The sequence below is a fragment of the Pongo pygmaeus genome, chromosome 7 (assembly GCF_028885625.2).
Source record: "Pongo pygmaeus isolate AG05252 chromosome 7, NHGRI_mPonPyg2-v2.0_pri, whole genome shotgun sequence".
NCBI classification, from domain to species: Eukaryota; Metazoa; Chordata; class Mammalia; order Primates; family Hominidae; genus Pongo; species Pongo pygmaeus.
Genome location: NC_072380.2, coordinates 18642731 through 18663768, shown reverse-complemented (window position 1 = coordinate 18663768; position 21038 = coordinate 18642731). Strand labels below are relative to the sequence as shown.

Here is a 21038-nt window from a genome sequence, read left to right as displayed (position 1 = left end):
ATTTAGGTGAGGAGAGAGGAGAAAAAAGCCCTGGCCCAAAGTTAGTGTTATTCAGTTTGACAAAGGCTCACTCATTTGGCCTCCTGTGTAACAGGGGCTTTGCCAGAGATGGGGATGCAAAGATCCCAGGATCCAGCATCTGTCCTTAAGGGCCTCACTAGCACACTCAGGCTTTACATCCATTCTCTCTTTCTCCACAACTTTCTCCCCCATATACATTTCTCAGCATCAAGGAATCCTGTCCGAGGGCTTCCAGTTAACTTCCCTCCTGAGTGCCCTCCATGTTTCCCCCTACAGCTGCCAGTGTCTTGGCCTTGGGGATAAATGAGGGGGGTAGTACTGCCTGAGACTGAAGGAAACAGGGCCTCTGCTTCCCTGATTAAATGAATCAAATTGGTCTTCAAAAGAAATCATAATGGCTGGTATTTCCAGCCATTCCATAAGTCCATAATGGCTGGCTTTAAAGACCACCTTCCCTTCATTGTAAACACATATATACCACACACATACACAAACCACCCCCTGCCCCACCCACTGGAATAACGGTCTTTTTAGCATCTCATTTCATTATCAGTTGCTCATCAGTTACTTTAAGCCTTTCATCAAGATTTCTCAACTATGTAATAGTGTATAATGATTTTTACCCATATAGAACAATTCAAGAATAATTCAATTCGCATTTCCTCATTACAAATGGAGAGTAATAGTAAAGGCTTTCCCCCTCCGAAAAACAAATAAACAAAAAAGTCACAATAGTCATCAGAAGGAAAACTAGGCACAGCTGAAATTACACAGGAGAGAGTGCCAAGTCCTCACAGTCTCCATTCACTCAACCTCTTTCACTACTCCCATCCCAGCCAAAGTGCCTTGTTGCAAAGGTTTTTGGCCACTCCTACAGGAAGCTGAAGCATTAATAAATAATATCTCGTGCCTCTTAAGGTTATGGCTGCCCTGTGTTTATACCCCCATATGTTGCATGCCTCCTGAACACATGCACACAGTGTCGGCAGCCTCTTAGGTGTTAAAGTAAGAGCTTTGTTAGGCTGGGGATCGCGCTCCCCAGCTTCCTCAGATCCCCCTAAGAGAAAATATATCTCTTAGAAGAGCATTAAAAGGCTCTTCCAAAAGAAGAGTCACACCTTGAAGAGTTATGAAGAGTCGTACTCCAGTAAGTAGACATGCCTTGTCAAACTCCAAGTCTGTCACTTAACCAATTGCTGATTTGGAGCAGTTAATTATCCTCTCTGAACCTCAACTCATTTATCTGTAAAATGAGGGGAAATGATGTTGCATGGTTGATATAAAGAAATGATTAAATACGTGAAAACACCTGTTGCACAGTAGGTTAATAGTAAATATTGGTTCCCTTCCTGACGACTCTTATAAGAAATGAGAGTATTTTTTCTTTTAGTCCTTTCCTGATTATTAGTCATCTCATAAGGAATAAAGTGTCTGGTGTGGTTGGGCACAGTGGCTCACTCCTGTAATCCCAGCACTTTGGGAGGCTGAGGTGGGTAGATTGCTTAAGCCCAAGAGTTCAAGACCAGCCTGGGCAACATGTCAAAACCCCATCTCTACAAAAAATACAAAAATTAGCCAGACATGGTGGTGCTTGCCTGTGGTCCTAGCTACTCAGGACGCTGAGGCAGGAGGATTGATTGAGCCCAGGAGGCGGAGGTTATAGTGAGTCAAGACTGGGTCACTGCACTCGAGCCTGGGCGAGAGTGAGAGCCTGTCTCAAAAATAAAATAAAAATAAAATGACGGGCTTTATTCAGACCTTATTTTCCTACCTTTTCACAATCCTCCTACAACAGTCTGTGTATGAAATGATTAAGAGTTAGGCTTTCTCAACTATCCAAATAAAGGTCCTTACTTTCCCTGATACCTTTATTGAAAAATAAGTAATTTCTTCTACCTTTGTTTCCACTTCAGATAGGAGACAAATGCCTCCGTAAATCCTCCTAGCACTAGTGCTAGGCAAGGCAGAGGGCTTCATGTTCTGGACCTAGCGATGTGGCATAAACACAGGTCAAAAATACCATATCACCCCATTCCTCATTCCCATAGACATTAATTATATATATGACATGACTTCTACATACTTGTCTTCTAGTTAGAGGAATTTTACCAAAGACCAGACACATGCCTCCTCTCCCTGTCCCTCTCACCACCTCAACCCTGGAGATTTAGATGCTCCCTTTATAAAAAAATAAGCCATAGGCTCTATATACCCATTCCATGTGGCAAAAACATGAAACAAATAAGCACAAGGAGCCCCCCACCTTTTTGAAGAGAAATTTAAGAGCAGTATTCCTGTGTTAAAGAAAGCCCACATATCCCTGCAGAGCATTTCTGTATATTTCATATCTAAAAGAATAACCACTCCCAGATCAGAGCATTATACATCACAAATGTAGGAAATGGCTTGGCAGATTGCCTGAGCCAGCTTGCTTCATTGGCCATTTAGCCAGAAATAAGACTGGTTTGTTAGTGTAATAGTTTGTAGATTACTTCTTCCATCTGAGCTTCACAACCTCATAGGAGGATACTGTTACCATTTTTTAAATTGAGAAGCTGGCGTTCTAAAGTTGATTAACCTACTCAGTATTGTAAGGATGGTACTAACCAAGCTAATATTTTTTCCATTAGTCTCTTCTTAAGTAAATATGAACACTCTAGTGTGAGACCCTTGTAATTACTGGAAGTTTAAATTGCTGTTGTGGGGAGAGGTCTCTAACTGTTATGACTTCACCTAGCTTCAACTAACTTGGCCACTGCACAGCAACTGTGTATTAACTTTCCTTCAGCCTCTGACTTGAGTAAAGAATGATGGCTTTGCCCTTTCTCTGATTAGACTTGCCTGGCTCCACCACTCTTTCACTGGGATATGAGACTTTCCACTCTTTCACTGGAATATGTCTCATATCTTCTATTATTTTAGTAAGTAAACTTTGAGATTTTCTAACATAGACCTTTTTCAGGTCTATTGTTCCCAGAAACCATGAAATATGTAGAAGTGTTGGTATCCTATTTTGTATCTCTCAGGTTGACACTTAAAATGTGGCTTAAGTATCCAGTATCCGCTGAACTTTGGCTAGTAAACTACCTTTCTGATACAGAGGGCCATAAATTTACCTAGGAAGCAAGTCAATAATGAGTGCATATATAAGATGAGGACTTTGCCCGTTTTTTAGAATGTTTGTACACTAGAGATATGATTGTGAGCAAGATACAGTGCCCAAAGGAGCTTTCTTCTTCATTCTGAAGAAATTAACAAACAAAAGGCCAATTCAGTGCAATGTGAGAAATGCTACAAAGAGAGGAGGGTGCTATGGAAGCACATCTGGAAGGGCATTTCACCTGAGGAAGAGAAGGGAAGCTCATGAAAGAGTGCATGAAGAAAGTGATATCTAACCCCACACTTAAAAATACAAATAGAAGTTAGTCATATAAGGGAACTCAGAGACAAACCTGTATGGATACTTAGATGTGATACAGTGTGTATGGGGAACTGCAAGTTCAGTGGTGTTTGAGGCTGAAGAGCCTAGAATACCACGTTAAAGAGTTGAGACTTTATCTTAGAGCAGTTGGAGTTATCACATGTTTTAAATGGGGAGTGACATGATTATTTTACTTATTTTTTTTGAAACTAGGCCTCAGTCTGTTACCCAAGGTGGAGTGCAATGGCGGGGTCTTAGTTCACTGCAGCCTTGACCCCACCCAGGATCAAGCAGTGCTCCAACTTCAGCCCCCTGAGTAGCTGGGACCACAGGCGTGCACCACCACACCTGGCTAATTTTTCTATTATTTGTAGAGACGGGATCTCACTTTGTTACCCAGGCTGGTCTTGAATTCTTCAACTTAAGCGATCCTCCTGCCTTGGCCTCCCAAAGTGCAGGGACTATAGGCATGAGCCACCACGCACAGCAGCTATATTTCTATTTTAAAAAGATCAGTCTGGGCCGGACGCGGTGGCTCACACCTGTAATCCCAGCACTTTGGGAGGCTGAGGCGGGTGGATCATGAGGTCAGGAGTTCAAGACCAGCCTGAGCAACATGGTGAAACCCCATCTCTACTAAAAATGCAAAAACTAGCCAGGTGTGGTGGCACATGCCTGTAATCCTAGCTACTCAGGAGGCTGAGGCAGGAGAATTGCTTGAACCCGGGAGGCGGAGGTTGCAGTGAGCCAAGATCTCGCCACTGCACTCCAGCCTGGGTGACAGAGCAAAACTCTGTCTGAAAGAGAAAAAGATCAGTCTGGCTGCAGGATGGAGAATGACTTGGAAACAGGTTCTATCAAAGACATAGAGACCAGATTAACTTGAACAAGGGCAGGGGTAAGATGGAGGGAGAAACATAGTTCTACTTGGAGAGTTTAGTTTGAGGTGTTGAATTCAGAGTGTGTGGAATAATAAATGGATGTGTCCAGTAAGCAATTATGCATACTCTGATCTGGAGCCAATGAAGGGGCCAGAAATGCAGATCTGAACAGTCATTAACAAAGAATTGATAATTTAAGCCATGCAAGTAGATGATGTCACTCCAAGAGTGAGGAGAAGATGGAGGACAGAGCCAGTGGACCAGATACTCATATGTGCCCTAGGAGGAAGAGGCAGGAGGAGGAGCCTGTGCGATGTGGCCAGACAGCTAGGAAGAAAACTAAGCCAGAGAGAAAACTGGTACCACAGACGTTAAGAGATGTTTGAAATGTGCCCTGTCATGAGAAGGTAAGATAGGCAATTGGAGAGTGCCACGTCAATTCAGCAAGTAGGAAATTGTCGATAAAGCAGTTTCAGTGCGGTGGTGAGAGTGGAAGGCAGATTGGAGAGTTGAGGATGCAGAGGCAGAGAGGACATAGACAACTACTCTCGAGAAGTTCACCCAGAAGTTTCCAGTTTGATCCACTCCACTCCTCTTTTTCTCATATTCCGCTTCCTGTGACTTTTGAAAATAATAAGTCCCTGGTGTCTGTCTCATTTCCATTGAATCTCTTTTCTTTCCTGTTATTGATTTAACTCTAAAGTAAAGTAAGTCCTTGTCTTTGTTCCTTTCCCCCAGACAGTTTCTTACATCATCCAGAGCTCTTGTTTTGCTTCTCTAAGTTACACACAATCTGCCTCATCACCATTTGCCTCATTTTCCTTTCTGGCCCCTTCCTTAATGTTACTTAGTCACATATGCCTTTCACTTTCAAGCAAAGAGTAAATCCATGGAGTATTACGATAGTAATGTCAGATCCCTTTACAAAATGTCATGTTGGGAGCTATGTGAGAAATAAACATAGCATCTGGTCCCTGAAAACACTTGTCCTGACAGTGTGGGTGAGAAGACCAGTATTATGCAATGAATGTCTAGTGGACTCTTAAAATCACCTCGTGAAAAAGCACCAGTTAACATGATATTAACCAAGTGTATAAGTGAGGGTTGGAGAAAACACAGGGTGAATGGAATAAATTCGGGTGAATACTTCTTTCTAGTTTCTATAACTCTCTGAGATAGAGCTTGTGATATAAACACCAGCATAGAGGCTGATTTAAATATTTGCACATTTCAAAACTGTTCCAGAGTCCAGGTATCAGTCATGATCTGGCATAATAGGACTTTTATGGTACAATGTTTTTGTCTGTTTTATAGCTAAGTAAGAGCACACTCCTATCTGTGTTTTTTCTAGTACTTGCAGTGCCCCTGAGCCCAAGAGTGCCTAAAAAATGTGTGCCCTATTGGTAGTTAATTATTACTATGGGAATGTAAAGCGTTCATGAAGAAAAGACAAGTATTATTTTAATGTAATACTCATAGTTCATATGTACTTTAAAAATTAGAAATTGCTATGAATTGAATGTGCATTTTAACTGACATTAAAATGATTCAATTCCTGTTGGTTCTGATGATCCATCATTGTTGACATTTGGATAGTAACTTCATATCCACTTTGTTACAGAGTGAGTCATCCGCTAGCCAAGTGCTTTGACAAGCCTTTGCTATCACAAATCTTCAGAAGTTCTCTCTCAGTTTCTGTCATGGGCTTTGTGTCTGTCCCTGCCAGTCTCTGCTTCTCTCTCTTGAAAGTATTTTTGTAAGGCTTGTGATGTTATTCTTGTTCCAGTTCTGGTTGTTACAAAACTGAACTGCCCTAGAGATGATTGATGGAATGGTTAAGAGAGATGGGTGTAGGTGGCTGGTTAGTGCATGGCAGTGAATTACTTAGAGTTCACCTCTTGATTATTGTAGTCTGCAGACCAGGCTCTCAAGAATCTCTAATGTTTTTTTATCTTTAGGGTCTAGAAAACAACTGTTCAAACCTGAATTTATTTACTTTTACTCCGTCTTTAGAAGGGAAAAATCAGTTCGTTATCTAAAACATACATTTGCTATCACAGATCAGGAACTGTGTCCTTGGTGCAGAATCATCTTTATTCTCTGGCTTACTCGGAAGAGAGATTTTGTTCCAGCTGCCTATAAGGGGTTTTTGTTTGTTTGTGTTTTGTTTTGGGGGCTTGTTTTTTTGTTTGTTTTTTGACATAGGTTCTCACTCTTTCACCGAGGCTGGAATGCAGTAGTGCGATCACAGTTCACTGCAGCTTTGACCTCCTAGGCTCAACCAATAGGTTTTGTAAGAGTTTAATTGGAAAAGCAGTTTTTGCAGTGTTGGAAGTATGGGTCGCATCAGGGGAGGCCTTGGTTCAGGCACAGAAGGAAGCCACTGAAGATTCAAGGCCTCCCAGACTGTGATGACAGCAACCAGTCTGGAGCTGATGTGCCCAAGACTGTGGCACCCGGAGCAGGCCCATCTCTCTGGCCTGGTCTCCTGTCACTCATCCTGCTTTCTTGTGAGCTCATGGCGTTTTCATTTCCTTTTGTGAAACTGCTGGTTCTGTGTTCTTTTACATGTTGAAATAGCTATTAGGACGAAGCTGAGTGAGTTTTAGAAAGACACCTAATCAGACATACTTAGCATTTTTTAAAAAAGATATTCATCAAATTATGAAAAACATTTTTAATGCCATTTTCAAAACCATGAATTAATAGACAATTTAGGACCCAGCTTGCTTTAATTACTAACATTTTTATTAATTTCCACATAGCTCCAAGTAACAATGTGGTCTCACTTTCCCTTTTTATGTTCTCTCAGTGGAAATCAAGACCGTTTCAACTTTGTTTAAAATTGTTTTAATTACATGTAGCTATTTTACCTATTTAATGAGGCATGAAGTAAATAGTATATTGAAAACTGGAGTCTTGAATATGCTTTTTAAATTGATAAGAATTTTAATTACAATTTGGTCATTTTCCAAATTGTAGTTTATATTACCTGAAAGTACAATTTTTCAGACTTGATGCCAATTTTTTGTACATATGTAGATGATTTTTGTTAGTGTGTTAAGATTCAACTTCACAAGAGGTTTAATTAACAAGCTTCTCAGGGAAAAAAGCTTTTTTATTTCATGCTTTAAATGCATTTAAAATAAATAGCGTTGTGAAATCACATTCTTAGTGCTTATTGGGATGGTGGAGTGCTCTAATGAATCCTGTTACATAAAACGATGTAGATTGCAGGGAACACGAGAGAGTAACATGTTTTTAGTCATCATTTTCACCCCTCATTTATTTGAGAAAATGGATAGTAATTAGATGTCGTGGAGCATTTTCTTTTCTTACAGAAAATTTCTTGATTGGATTTATCTTGCTCACTGTTTCACATTTAGTTTGCACAGCAAATAGTCCTTGGTTTGAAATGGTTTGATTACGATAATTTATCTCGTATTTCTTCCTGCCCAATTCTACCGTTTAAACACTATCCTCTCCTTTAGTGAAAAATAAAGACGTCAGAATGAACTTGGTAGGATAAAGTCATTTTTTTAATCCAATTGTCAACCCTAATGTTTCCACTCTACTCTTGGTTTTGCCCTTTGTGTGTGTGGAGTTGGAGCTTTATTTTCTAGTAGGAGTTCAGAATGCTGAAAATATTTTAAGGTTTGCATTTTGCCTTTTTAAGAAAAAATGGTAAAATTGTATTATCAACCAGAAAAGTGGAAGCTTCCTAGACTTAAAATTTTTCAACTTCAGTTTAGCCCGAATTAAATAGATCCTGTCTTCCACTGTTGCCCTATGTAGTGTTTTCCTTCCATTATAAGGTAATCTGGCAGTTTACCTTAGAGTTTAGGAAACTACCTTGGAATAGAGTCCTCTTTTAAAATAATGGTGCAGTTCTTCCAAGGTGACAATTACTGTTAGCTTTTTCCTAGGTCTGTAATAAATGTTGCATTAAATTTTTTTTTTTTTTTACATTTTTAAGAGCAGCATAAGAATGTCATCCTTTGAGCTTGGTTTTAAATGAAGATATCAGCAGATAATATACTCGAAGAATATTTATAGTGGCTCCAAATGAGACAGTCTAAGTCATTCAATAGTAATAGCTACCAGTTGGTTTTGTGTTTCCTATTCACCTATAGCAGTTTGTTAGACATTGTGATATATATCTGGGGTTGAAACCATCCCAACGGTTACATAGAAGGGCATGAAGAAGAAGAGAGAGCAAAATAATGATCAGAGAGGCAGGAGAGAAACCAGGAGACTATTGTAACAAAAAGCCGAGGAAGAATTTCAAAAATCATGGAGATGTAAAACAATTGTAGGTTGGCACCGGATGCAACCATAGCTGGAGACCTTAAAACTGTCTTAGCCACAGTCTGCACGACTATGTTTATTACTTTTGTCAGCAATTATCAACCCAAGTGAATGGTCAGATAAGGGAGAATAAGGATGGGACTTTTTAGTTTCAGACTAAATGGATGGATAAGAAAAGTAAGGCATAGCCTAGCAAAAAATCCTGAATCCTAAGATTAAAGGAAAACTGATATGTGATTCCAAAGAGAAAAAAAAAAAAACAAGAAAAAGAGAAAGTAATTAGATTGGCATTGGACTTGTATTAAACTGGAAGCTAGAAGATGGTAGAACAGCATCTCCAGACAATAAGTAAAACAAATGAAGAAGACTGCAGCCATATGTTCTATATCCAGTTCTATACCTATCAAAGAAATGAAAGATACTTGAGGATAAGAATAAAACAGTATACCACCTACCTAAAGAAAATACCTGAAAGAAGAGAAAATAGCAAAGGTATGAGAGGAGAGAGGTCAAGATGGAAAAAAGAAAGAAGCAGGTAAGCAAGGAAACATAGATGCAGTTAAATCTATGAGGGGAGACTCAGAATGTATAATCTAAATTCAAAATAAGGCTTCTTGAAACAGAAAATGCATAACACAGGATAATTTTAGTAAGATTGCAGAACAAAACATTTTTCAAAGTCTTATCTTGTTGATGTGGGTGAGGAATAGATAAATAGAGCATTTTCGTAAAAGAAAGACTCTTTTAAATTTCCATCTTATATGACTAAGCATTAAACAGGATAAAGAACATTTTAAGTAATAAGTGGCACATAGTTATAAGGAAGATGATAGTTAGAAACCTAAATGCACCAGACAACATAGCAACTAAAATATATATAAAAGTTATCAGAAATGCAACAAGAGCTTGAAGTGGAAAAGGTTAATATACTTGTCTGAAGGGGATAAACTGGTAGAAAAAATGATGTAGAAAATAAACTAGAAAAAAATGATGTAAGGGCAGAGGAACTGAGTCAATAAACTTGAATATAAATACACATTCATCCCTCAAAGAATAAATTTTTTGTATGTTTATGGAACATTAACAAAAATCAAACATGTGATTGGCCACAAGAAAAACCTTACCAAATCTGGGGAAAATAGATTTTCTAGACCATATTCTCTGGTCATAAGCCAATAAAATTATGAATATCTAATAATATATGACTAAAGCTTTACCTTAAATTTGAGAAGCACATTATTTGATATTACTAAGATTAAATAAGAGATAAAAAATTAAAACTACAAACTATCTAGAAAGCAATGAAAAAATACTCATTCCCCAACTCTGCTACGCAGTGTAACCCATACTCAGAGGAAAAATTGTAACCTTAAATTCTTTCTTAACCAAAGAAGAAATATGGAAAACAAAAGAACTAGGTAACATCTTAAGAAATTCAAACAACAACAAAATATTAATTCAAAGAAAATAGGGAAGAGGAATTAAGATAAAAGCTTAAATCATATTTTAGAACATAAAAAAAAATACACACAAATTTCTAGGCTAACCTTTGTGCAAACTCAATCATTAGGTGTGTTAGGGGATCAGTATGTATGGAAATGGAGGTGGCATATAAATTCCCTAAAGTGATTTTGGCCCTCATCATTTCTCCTCATTCCAGTTATTTACCTACCTCATGTTTTTGTCTGGAATCGAAGTTACACCGCATGGAGAGCCAGATGTGCAGGGTTCTGTTATAGCGTAATTATAAGGCCGGAGGGGTTTTGTAGTCATGCTACCTCTAGTTGGAATTCCTACTCTGATGAAAATTTCCCTGGAAGGAGATTTGTGAATATTTGGAATGCTAAATTACTGAGAAAAATCTCATTTAAAAAATGACAAGACAGATCTTAAAACATAACTAGATTATAGTTTTATGAATTAGTGGGAATTAGTAACAGGTACATATAAATATCTTGTATTTATTTTTTAAATTCTCCTTTATTCATCATACCACTCTAGAAGACTGTCATTGTCAATAGCACTTCTTAACCTCGGAGGCTTAATAAAGTAAGACTTGTTGCAATCCCAAAGTAACAATTTTGTCGTTTAATATTATAAATGTGGATAATCTTTATATTACAGCTGGTATTTACGTCACATTGTGGAGGGAAAACCTTTGCCTCGCAGCATTGTCACATGAAGGATTATTTTTGACTCAATTTGAATTGATGGCAATAGTACATTTGAACTGCTTGGTTTGTGGAGGGGATAAATGAAAGGGAGGGGAAGTATGGAGGACTGTCATTGTTTTTCTGAAAATTGGTAAAAGCAGACTGATAAGAAAACAGACAATATCTTTCCTTAGGCTTTTACTGCTAATCAGAAGGTGATGGGTGTGTGTGTTTGGGGGTGCATGTGTGTGTTTTACAGAATGCATGTTTATCTTGTTTTCGATAAAATATGGGAAGGAGGAAGGGGGACCTTAAACTCTAGAAAATATCTAACAGTTTGTAGCATATGCATTTACCTATTTTTCAATTTTTGATAACAAGCTAAGCTTTCACCTTATTATTGATTTTCCTCTTTTCTTTCAGCAGAAGAGCTGGAGTAATTATTTTATTTTACTGTTCATTTTTCTTTTGATAATATTAGTCTAAACAGAAAGTAACAGGAACATATAATATCTTTAGAGCAAAGAACACAATGGCATTGTTTTTACCCTCGGTATAATTCTGTTGACAGTTACCTGTAAGGTTTTGCTTTTATCCATTTAATCCTGAAACCAAATCACACTATTGGTCCAAGTCTCATTTCTGTTCATTATAAAATGTGTACGATAGATATTTCTGCCTTTGGCCTTACTTAGCTATTTATCTCAATTATTGTATATCAGTTTTTTTAAAAAAACTGATCTTTAAAAAATGCCGTGGGTAGATGTATTTTCTCATTCTCAGCAAATTTTTCAAACAACATAATGTTCTATAACATTTATAAAGTTGTTTTTGCTCACCATTCTTTTCATTTTTTTCATTCGCTTACTTGGATTTTCTAAAAACTATTTTTTTAGTTTTTGCTTTTAAAAAATTAAGTTGAAATCTGATCGTGATTTTTGCCTTTATTTTCTTTGTGTCCATCTATAGGATGAATACAAGCCAGAAAAGGCCTTGTCTGAAGAGGACTTGAAAAATGCTGTGAGTGTGCACCACGCATTGGCATCCAAGGCCACGGACTATGAGAAGAAACCAAACGTGTTTAAACTTAAAACTGCCGACTGGAGGGTCTTGCTTTTTCAAACTCAGTATGTTTTGTTGGTTTTTATTTGATTTTGTGTTTTAGTTCACTTAGCACCACTTTATAACAAGAAATAAAATCAAGCTCTGCAGGGGAAATTTTTTGAGTTGGAATCAAAGTCATGAACTGCTTACATTAGAGAGATAAACTGTCTAAGAAGATTAGAATAAAAAAAAATAGAAACCCAGGATTTACATTTTTGCCTGTTACAAAGTAGCCCTTTGACTTTTAGTCAGCCACTTACCATCTCTAGAATTTAGTATCCTCATCAATAAAATATGAGGGTTTTAGTAGACAAGTTCTATCGCAAAATGAGTAAAACAGACCTGGATAACACCGTTTCTCTAGCTCTTTCTCCTAGCACATAGTTTAACCTCTGAACCTCAGCTCGTCACTAGTGTAGGGGATAATGTTTATCTTACAGAGTTCTAGTGAGGAGTCAGTGAGATAAGTGTATATAATACCTCACACAGTGCCTGGCACATAGGAACTGTTCAATAAATGTAAATGTTTATTTTGTTTTTTTGTTTCCCTTCTGAGCTCTAGTAGTCCATGATTATACTAGAAGAAAAAGATGTCATTCTACTGTGCGCAAGGAAATGGAATGAATTGCCAGTTTTAGGAGGAGGTTGTAAGGAAACAAGTTGCCCGGGGTTTTTGAATGTAGGAATGGGGCGGTTAACATCACACAGGGACCCATAGCTGGATGTATAATTACAGCTATTGGGCATAAAGAAACTTTCAAATTATTCTGTTCCCCAGTTTTTTAAATCAAAAATACCAGATGTAATACCTGAGGAGATCTCATTACTTTGGACAGAATTGATGCAAAAAACAGTCCATTGAAATAATAGTGGAGCCAGAGAGATCAGCCTAGAGAGGGTGCCGTGAGGAGCTGACATTTAGAGTGGTCTCAGGTTAGTTCGTGTGGTTTCTCTCAGAGTAATTGATGAAGGAAATGACTTTGGCTGACTTTTTTTTGACTTTTTGTTTATTGATTATGTGTATGGTAGATAATCTGTCCTGATTCATAATCATTTCCACCATTCATTTATGAGTTTACAAATATTTATTAAGTGCTGTGAATCTTGGGCTTTCTGAATATAATGACACATAAATTAAAAATATGATCACATCAGATGATTTTCACCTCCTCTGAGGTGGGTTTTATAAACAGTCTTATTGAGGTATGCTTTACATAGCATAAAATATGACCAGTTTTAAATGTACATTTCAATGATTTTTTTAGCATATTTACAGAATGGCTCAGCCATCACCACAGTCCAGTTTTGAAACATTTGCATCACTCCAAAGAGATCCCCGTACGCATTTTGTAGTCACTCCCATTCTCACCTCCAGCCCCAGGCACCCACTAATCTACTTTCTGCCTCTACAGTATTGCCCTTTCCGGACATTTCATATAAACAGACTAATATATGATGTGGTCTTTTGTGTCTGGCTTCTTTTATTTAACATAAAGCTTTGGAAGTTTATCCATCTTGTAGTGTGTGTCAGTACTTTATTGCTAAATACTCTTCAGTTGTGTGCATTCACCGAATTTTGTTTATCCATTTACTGGACAATTTGGATTGTTTCCCTTTTTTGACTCTTAGGAATGATGATGCTATAAACACTAACATACAAATCTTTGTGTATCTATATGTTTTCTTTTGAGATGGAGTCTCACTTTGCCACCCTAGCATGGAGTGCAGTGGCATAATGTCTGCTCACTGTAACCTCTGCCTCCCAGGTACAAGCGATTCTCCTACCTCAGCCTCCCAAGTAGCTGGGACTACAAGTGTGCACCACCACGCCCGGCTAATTTTTGTATTTTTAGTAGAGATGGGGTTTCACCATGTTGGCCAGGCTGGTCTTGAACTCCTGACGTCAGGTGATCTGCCCACCTCGGCTTCCCAAAGTGCTGCGATTACAGGCATCAGCCACCACGTCCAGCATATCTATATGTTTTTATTTCTCTTGGATAGTTACTTAGGAGTAGAATTGCTGGGTCGTATGATAAATGCACAGTTAACTTTCGAAGAACCTGTCAGCTGTTTTCCAAAGGAGATAAATCCTTTTACCTTCCCTCTACCAATACATTCCTCAGTTAGATTTTAAAATTAAACAGTACAATGAAAAGAGATGAGTAAATTTTATAATTAATTTTTGGCATAGCCTCGTATCAAACAGAAAGTAGGGGTTTAATAAATATTTATTGTCAAGTGTTTCTCTTTTTTCTCTTCTATTTCCTAGGGAGAGAATCACAGTCTTGCACTGTGATGATCGTGGCGTCTTTGGTGATCGTCAAATGACAATGTTCATCTCTAATGAAGTTTTGTCAGGGATTAGTTGTACCAGGAGAAGTAAATGATTTTCACATGCCATTGCAAATCAGTAACGTGAAATAGGCAAAGTGTGATGCTACTTAGACATAGCAACATCCTAATATAAACATATCTGTTTCTCATAGGAGCCCAGAGGAAATGCAAGGGTGGATAAACAAAATCAATTGTGTGGCGGCTGTATTTTCTGCACCACCATTTCCAGCAGCAATCGGCTCTCAGAAGAAGTTTAGCCGCCCACTTCTGCCTGCCACTACAACAAAACTGTCTCAGGTAATCATCTTGATAGTACTTTGACCTTGGGAAAAATGTGATAAATATTTGTCTTTGGATAGTACTCCAAATAATGTGATAAATATTTGTCTTTGGATAGTACTCCATGTTTTGGGGGCAGGTGTGAGACCTTGCCCTGTGAGAGCGTGTCATATAAATGAGGCAGAAATGCAGTACACTGGGTTTTACACTTCACGTAGGAAGCTGACATAATTGAGTTTCAGTTAGTAGGATACGTACTTTGATTCAGTTTCTAAGGTTTATATTAGTTCATTATTAGCCATACTTGATGTTTTGTTTGTTTTAACTACCAGCTCATAATCTGGCTTGGTAACAAGCTTTTCTTTCATTCATTTATTAGCTCATTTTTATTGAGCATTTACCGTATTCCAGGATGTGTTTACTGCTAGAAATATAAAAATATTTTCAGGAGTCCACTGTGCATAGTACAATGGGAAAGGGCCTGCCCTACCCCTCAGAGCAGAGCTGAATGGAACATTTGGATTTTCCAAGCTAATGAAGATAAAGTGTACCAGAACTCTGCTCCAAGTGTATTTACATAAGCCTCCTTCTGTGGTCAGATCAATCTTACTAAAAGCCATATTTTATCATGTCCTTTTTCACTTAAAACTCTTCTAAGGACACTGCCTACCAGCCAGGTTTGCTGATTTTAAACCTGTCTGCAGTACCCCCTTGCCATTGACTAAAGATTTTGGAAGTTACTTTGATGTCTTTGTGAATTTCTTATTACATAGAGATAGTTTTATCTTACTATGATCGACCGAGTGTTGGTATTAACTAGCTCCCTATACATCTTTGATATCATAAGATGTGTCCCATGGCAAGAGAGGGAGCAATTATCATTGATGGATTTATTTAATAAATGTGTATTGTGTGCCTGTTGTACATCAGAGACTATTTCTGGCCCTGGAGATAGAAAGGCAGATGAAGCCCAGATCCTCTCCTGAAGGTGTGGCAAATATAAATAAGGAAGTCATTGTAAAATGATTTGATAAAAGTACAGGAAGGATAAGTCCAGAGAGCTGTGGAGGTTCAAGGAAGGGACATTATCTAGCCTGGCCTTGGAGGTGAAGGAGGAAATGTGGTACCCAATGTGAAGCTCAAAGCATGAGAGGCAGTTAGGTGAGATGTGGGACGAGATAGGAGAATGAGCCAGCAGAGGAACGAAGGCCTAGAGAAGAGAGCGCTGGATGCAGGAACCGCACACAAGTTCTAAACTGTGACATGAGCACAGTGTTGAGAAAAAGCAAGAAATGTACCTCTGTGGAGGTCAGCAAAGGCCAAATCATGAAAGGCCTTGTTTGTCGTGTGTATGATTTTGGATGCTTCTGTGGTTCCCAGCATCCTTAAAATAATAGCTTTAAGACCAGGCACAGTGGCTCATGTCTGTAATCCCAGCACTTTCGGAGGCCGAGGTGGGCAGATCACCTGAGGTCAGGAGTTCGAGACCAGCCTGGCCAGCATGGTAAAACCCTGTCTCTAGTAAAAATACAAAAGTTAGCCAGGCGTGGTGGTGGATGACTGTAATCCCAGCTACTCGGGAAGTGGAGACAGGAGAACTGCTTGAACCCAGGAGGCGGAGGTTGCAGTGAGCTGAGATCATGCCACTGCATTCCAGCCTGGGCAACAGAGCAAAACTCCATCTCAAAAAAAAAAATAATAATAATAATAATAATAATAATAGTTTTAAGCAGGAGAGTAATACGATCACATTTTTGCTTTAAAAATTATTCTTGTTACAATATGAGGAATTGTTAGAAGAAGATACTACTAGAAGCAGAAAGGCCCATTTTAAAGGAATTTTCAGTAATCCAGAGGAGAGATAACCAAAGTAGCTGTAGAAGAAATGGATCGTAGTGAAAGTGCTTGAGAGACCTTGAAAGTGTGGAATGGATAGTTCTGGTGGCTCATGGAAGTAGAGGAAACAGGCTGTCATTGTGGCTTGGACAGCTGGGGACTGTGGTGTCTGACCTGCTTCTGAAGTCTCGCCTCACTGTCTCTTGATTTCTCCCCTTGCTTCTTAGACTCCTTTCTTGGATCATTTTCTTCTATCTCCAATTGCTGCAGTGGCCAGAGCTCAGAATCAGACTAAGGCACTTGATAAGCAATTTTCCAAAAAGTTACTTAGATTTAATACAAACAGGGAGAACGTTGTGCCAAGAAAAGGGGGAAAAGGTTCCGGGAAAATTTAGATTTAAAAATGTCATATTTAGTGGCTGGGAGGTCACTGGGTGTCTTAGCCCATTTTGTGTTTCTATAAAGGAATATTAGAGCCTGGGTCATTTATAAAGAAGAGAGGTTTATTTGGCTCACGGTTCTGCAGGCTGTACAAGAAGCATGGCATCAGCATCTGCTTCTGGTAAGAATCTCAGGAAGCATCAAATGATGATAGAAGGGGAAAGGGAAACAGATGTGTCACATGGCAAGAGAGAGAGGAAGGGAAAGTGCCAGGCTCTTTTTAACAACCCACTTTCACTTGAACTAATAGGGCAAGAACTACCTCATTATCATAAGGGTGGCATCAAGCCATTCATGAGGGATCTACCCCCATAACCCAAACACCTCTTACCAGGTCCCACCTCCAACACTGGGGATCACATTTCAACATGAGATTCGGAGGGGACAAGCATCCAAACTATATCATTGGATAGCCTTAGCAAGAACAGTTTTGGTGGAGTCATGAGAAGACAAACCACATTGGCCTTCTTTGATGGGGGAATGAATGGAAGGTAATAAGGAAGTGGAGGAGGGGAATGTGCTCAAGTCTTGCCATAGTTATGAAAACAGAAAGACTAGTAGTAAGAAGGAGGAATCTGTGGTTTCAGGAAAGATTCTTCTGTTTTTAATTCAAATTATCATTAACAAATATTGAATGCTTACTTGTAAACATTACTATACTGTACAGTTCATACAGGACACAATGGCATTTAGTTTTTAAGGGTAATAAGTACACTACAACTTTAAGAGAAAAGGAATGCTCTTATTGATGACCAGAAGATATGTTGGCAGACATCTCCGTCTATCCAACTAAATATGAACTCTTAAAGCAAATGCATTTCTCTGCTTTAAATATGCATACTTAACATAAACAGCCTACCACATAAAGAGTATATTGCATAAAAGGTAAATCACATTACACGATATAAGGGGAGGGAAAAAATCGAGTAACTAGAAGCAAAAAAAAAAACCTTGCAAAATTGAGTTTTGCTCTATTAATTTTACGATGGACTTTCCCATTGTTCTTTTTCAGTAGATTGGGTCTTTCTCACATTCAGTTCTATAAAAGACCCAGGGGAGAAGGTGAGTTGAACTAAAGAGGGCTGTTAATAAGCATGTCATTCGTGGAAGGTGTATGTAACTTAGAGCAACATATGAGTGTTTCCTTGATTTTCCCTCACTACAGTTCTGTTTACTTTATGCTTTAAAAAATGTACTGCTTTCCTATTTAGGGACTGTATACTAGTAAGTGATATGCACATGAAAATGAATGTGTTCATCTGTTTGTGTGTTTTCACCAGAACAGGCAAGCAAACACATTTATCATGGTAGGCACTCTTATTTCAAACAGATGACTTACACTGGAACCAAAAATAGAATGCCTAATTTTTAAAAATATTTTCCTTCATTTTGGACATAAATCCACAGAGATACAAAAAAAATGCATATGTAGTATAATCACAGTTAGGGATTGAAGATTTTAAATAAGAAGGTAATAACCAAAAAGAAATATCCTCCAGTATCATGTAAGACAAGGTAACCGTATCATTTCAGGAATTTAATTTATTTGGAAAGAAATGAAATGATCCCCACCACCCTGACCCCACCACCCCACTGAATTGCATCACCCAGCATTTGCTTTGTGGGCCTCAACTTTCCATCTAGAAAAATGAGATGGTTCTAGAATGTTTTTAAGGGTTTTTCTTTTTTCTTTTTTTTTTGAGACGGAGTCTGGCTCTGTCGCCCAGGCTAGAGTGCAGTGGCTTGATCTTGGCTCACTGCGATCCCCGCCTCCCGGGTTCACGCCATTCTCCTGCCTCAGCCTCTTGAGTAGCTGGGATTACAGGCTCCCGCCACCACACCTGGCTAATTTTTTGTATTTTTAGTAGAGATAGAGTTTCACCTTGTTAGCAGTGATGGTCTCGAACTCTTGGCCTCAAGCAATCCGCCCACCTCGGCCTCCCAAATTGCTGGAATTACAGGCATGAGCCACCCTGCCCAGCAAGGATTTTTCTATCAACAGCTCTGTATTATTTCTTTGCCAAGTCACAATGTTTGTTTCTAAAGATAAGATTTTTAGCTTTGAGAAACACATATGTAAAATTAAGCATGTATTTGGAGTAGCACCTGAGGCTTTTGGGGATATCTATACTGGGGTCATAGTGTGCCTCCAGCAAATCCTGGAAGATGTCTGGCTGCCCCTAGGATTCCTCCAGTACCTCAAAGACTAGCTCTTATCCTTTAACACAGGCATATTCGACCACAGCAGCATTAACGTTTTGGTGTGGATAATTCTTTGTCGTGAGGGGCTCTATGAATTGTAGGATGTTCAGCCATATCCCCAGCTTCTACCCACTAGATACCAACAGGAACCCCCCAATTCTGACAACCAAAAATGTCTCCAGACGTTACCAAATATCTTCTGGGGTCAAAATCCAACCCACTGCTATTGAGAACCACTGCTTTAGCCAGTGGATCTGAAGCCATGAGACCAGCTATCTTTTTTTTCCCATACCCCCACAACCTGGCTCTGACTCCTCTAAATGCCACAATTTTTTGGATAATTTTACTTTACAAAATACAGGTATAAAAACGTGAGTGCCTTGCTGAAACATTGATAAAGAAAGATAGACAGTGTGGGGAAAAATTAGACGTTCAATTAAAAGATTGTTTGGTGCTTTTTCAAGACACAGTGTTTGTCACCCTGTCATTTGTGGGCTTTGCTTTAATTTATCCTTGTCTTTTATGCAAAACACATTAGCCTTAATCATTAAAATTGATTATTGCCAGTGCAGCGTGGTACTTTCTGAACAACTCTGCTGTGTAGGAGGAATCGCCTTCTTTGTTTTTCAAGACAGCGTTGCCAGAGCACATTTTTCTTCTATTGGGGGTGGAAAGACTTGTTTGAAAATACAAGTTTTGCTTCTCCTTCTGGTGTAGCTCTCTAAACACAGAACTGCATGGCCGGCCCTGTTCACAATCTGCTCACAACCTCCCTTTCTGCCCACCAGAGAAGTCATTTCAAACTTCAGTGTGCACAACAGCTATGTGGGGACTTGCATAAAATGCACATTTCCCAGCCCCACCAGGTCGTTCAGGTCCAGGCTGGGGCCCAGGGACACATGTGTGTTTCTCTTCCACTCCAGGCCGGCAGGTGTCTCCAGATCCCACTTAGACCCTACACTGTAGGAACCTGTGCCTACCCTAGGTCTTTCCTTGCTTCTTCAGAGAATGGTGCCCCAGGACATCTTCATTTCCTGATATCTAGGTCTGTTTTGTTGGAATTCCAGCCATTCTCATATGTAAGTTTGAATCCATGGGTACTAAATACTTTTTTGGTCAGACTTAAGATGGATACTGATCAGAAGCAAAGCAGCCCTATGCTTGATTCTCACACTGAGGTAACCCCCACCACTCCTTTTGTCCTGTGGTATGACCACAAGGCAGTGGTGCTCAGAGCCAGGTGAATGGAGCTGACCTTAGGGGCTGTGGGATTTCAGGGGAGGAGGTCATTCTTGTAGTTGCTTCCTTCACTGTGCCCCCACCCGCCCATTTCCACAGTTTCTGTCATAAAGTCCTGTCACTTCTACCTCCTAAATATCTATCTTTTTTTTTTTTAAGACAAAGTCTCACTCTATCACCCAGGCTGGAGTGCAGTGGTGCCATCTTGGCTCAGTGCAACCTCCACCTCCCAGGGTCAAGTGATTGTCCTGCCTCAGCCTCCCAAGTAGCTGGGATTACAGGTGTGCACCACCGTGCCCAGCTAATGTGTGTATTTTTAGTAGAGACGGGGTTTCACCATGTTGGCCAGGCTGGTCTTGACCTCCTGACCTCAAGTGATCCGCCCGCATCGGCCTCCCAAACTGTTGGGATTACAGGCATGAGCCACCGTGCCTGGCCGATATCCTTCATATTCTACACCTACTGCTTCAGATTTTTGTCATATTCTACCTAGATCACTGGTCTCCTCACTTTTTTGACTATTCACCTTATCCCAATACTAAATATTTCAGCAGATATCTTTTAATATATGATGCTTTTTTAAAGCAAATAAACTACATTTTCTACTGTCAATCCCAGTAGTAAATATTAGTAAACCTTAACATTTTATAGTGCTTAGATTTAAAAAAAAAAAACTTTAAATTTTTTACCAGTGCCTAAGGATCTATTAAAATTTTTGAAAACTCATTAATGAATTCAGCACAGTTAGACGTGCAAGGGTGTTTTTATGGTATGTGAATTATATCTCCATACTGATTTTAAAACTCTCCCCAGTGGGTC

The 21038-nt window shown here is 39.1% G+C and overlaps 1 protein-coding gene across 6 annotated transcripts in view; it reads left to right on the top strand.

Moving 5' to 3' along the window:
* Positions 1-21038, top strand: part of PSD3 (pleckstrin and Sec7 domain containing 3) — a 491817-nt gene that overhangs the window by 434182 nt on the left and 36597 nt on the right. For all 6 annotated transcript variants that reach the window (XM_054499657.2, XM_063668553.1, XM_063668552.1 and 3 more), the window contains 2 exons: positions 11754-11911; positions 14375-14519. In XM_054499657.2, coding sequence (XP_054355632.1) covers positions 11754-11911; positions 14375-14519 — 303 coding nt within the window. The remainder of the gene's footprint in view (positions 1-11753; positions 11912-14374; positions 14520-21038) is intronic.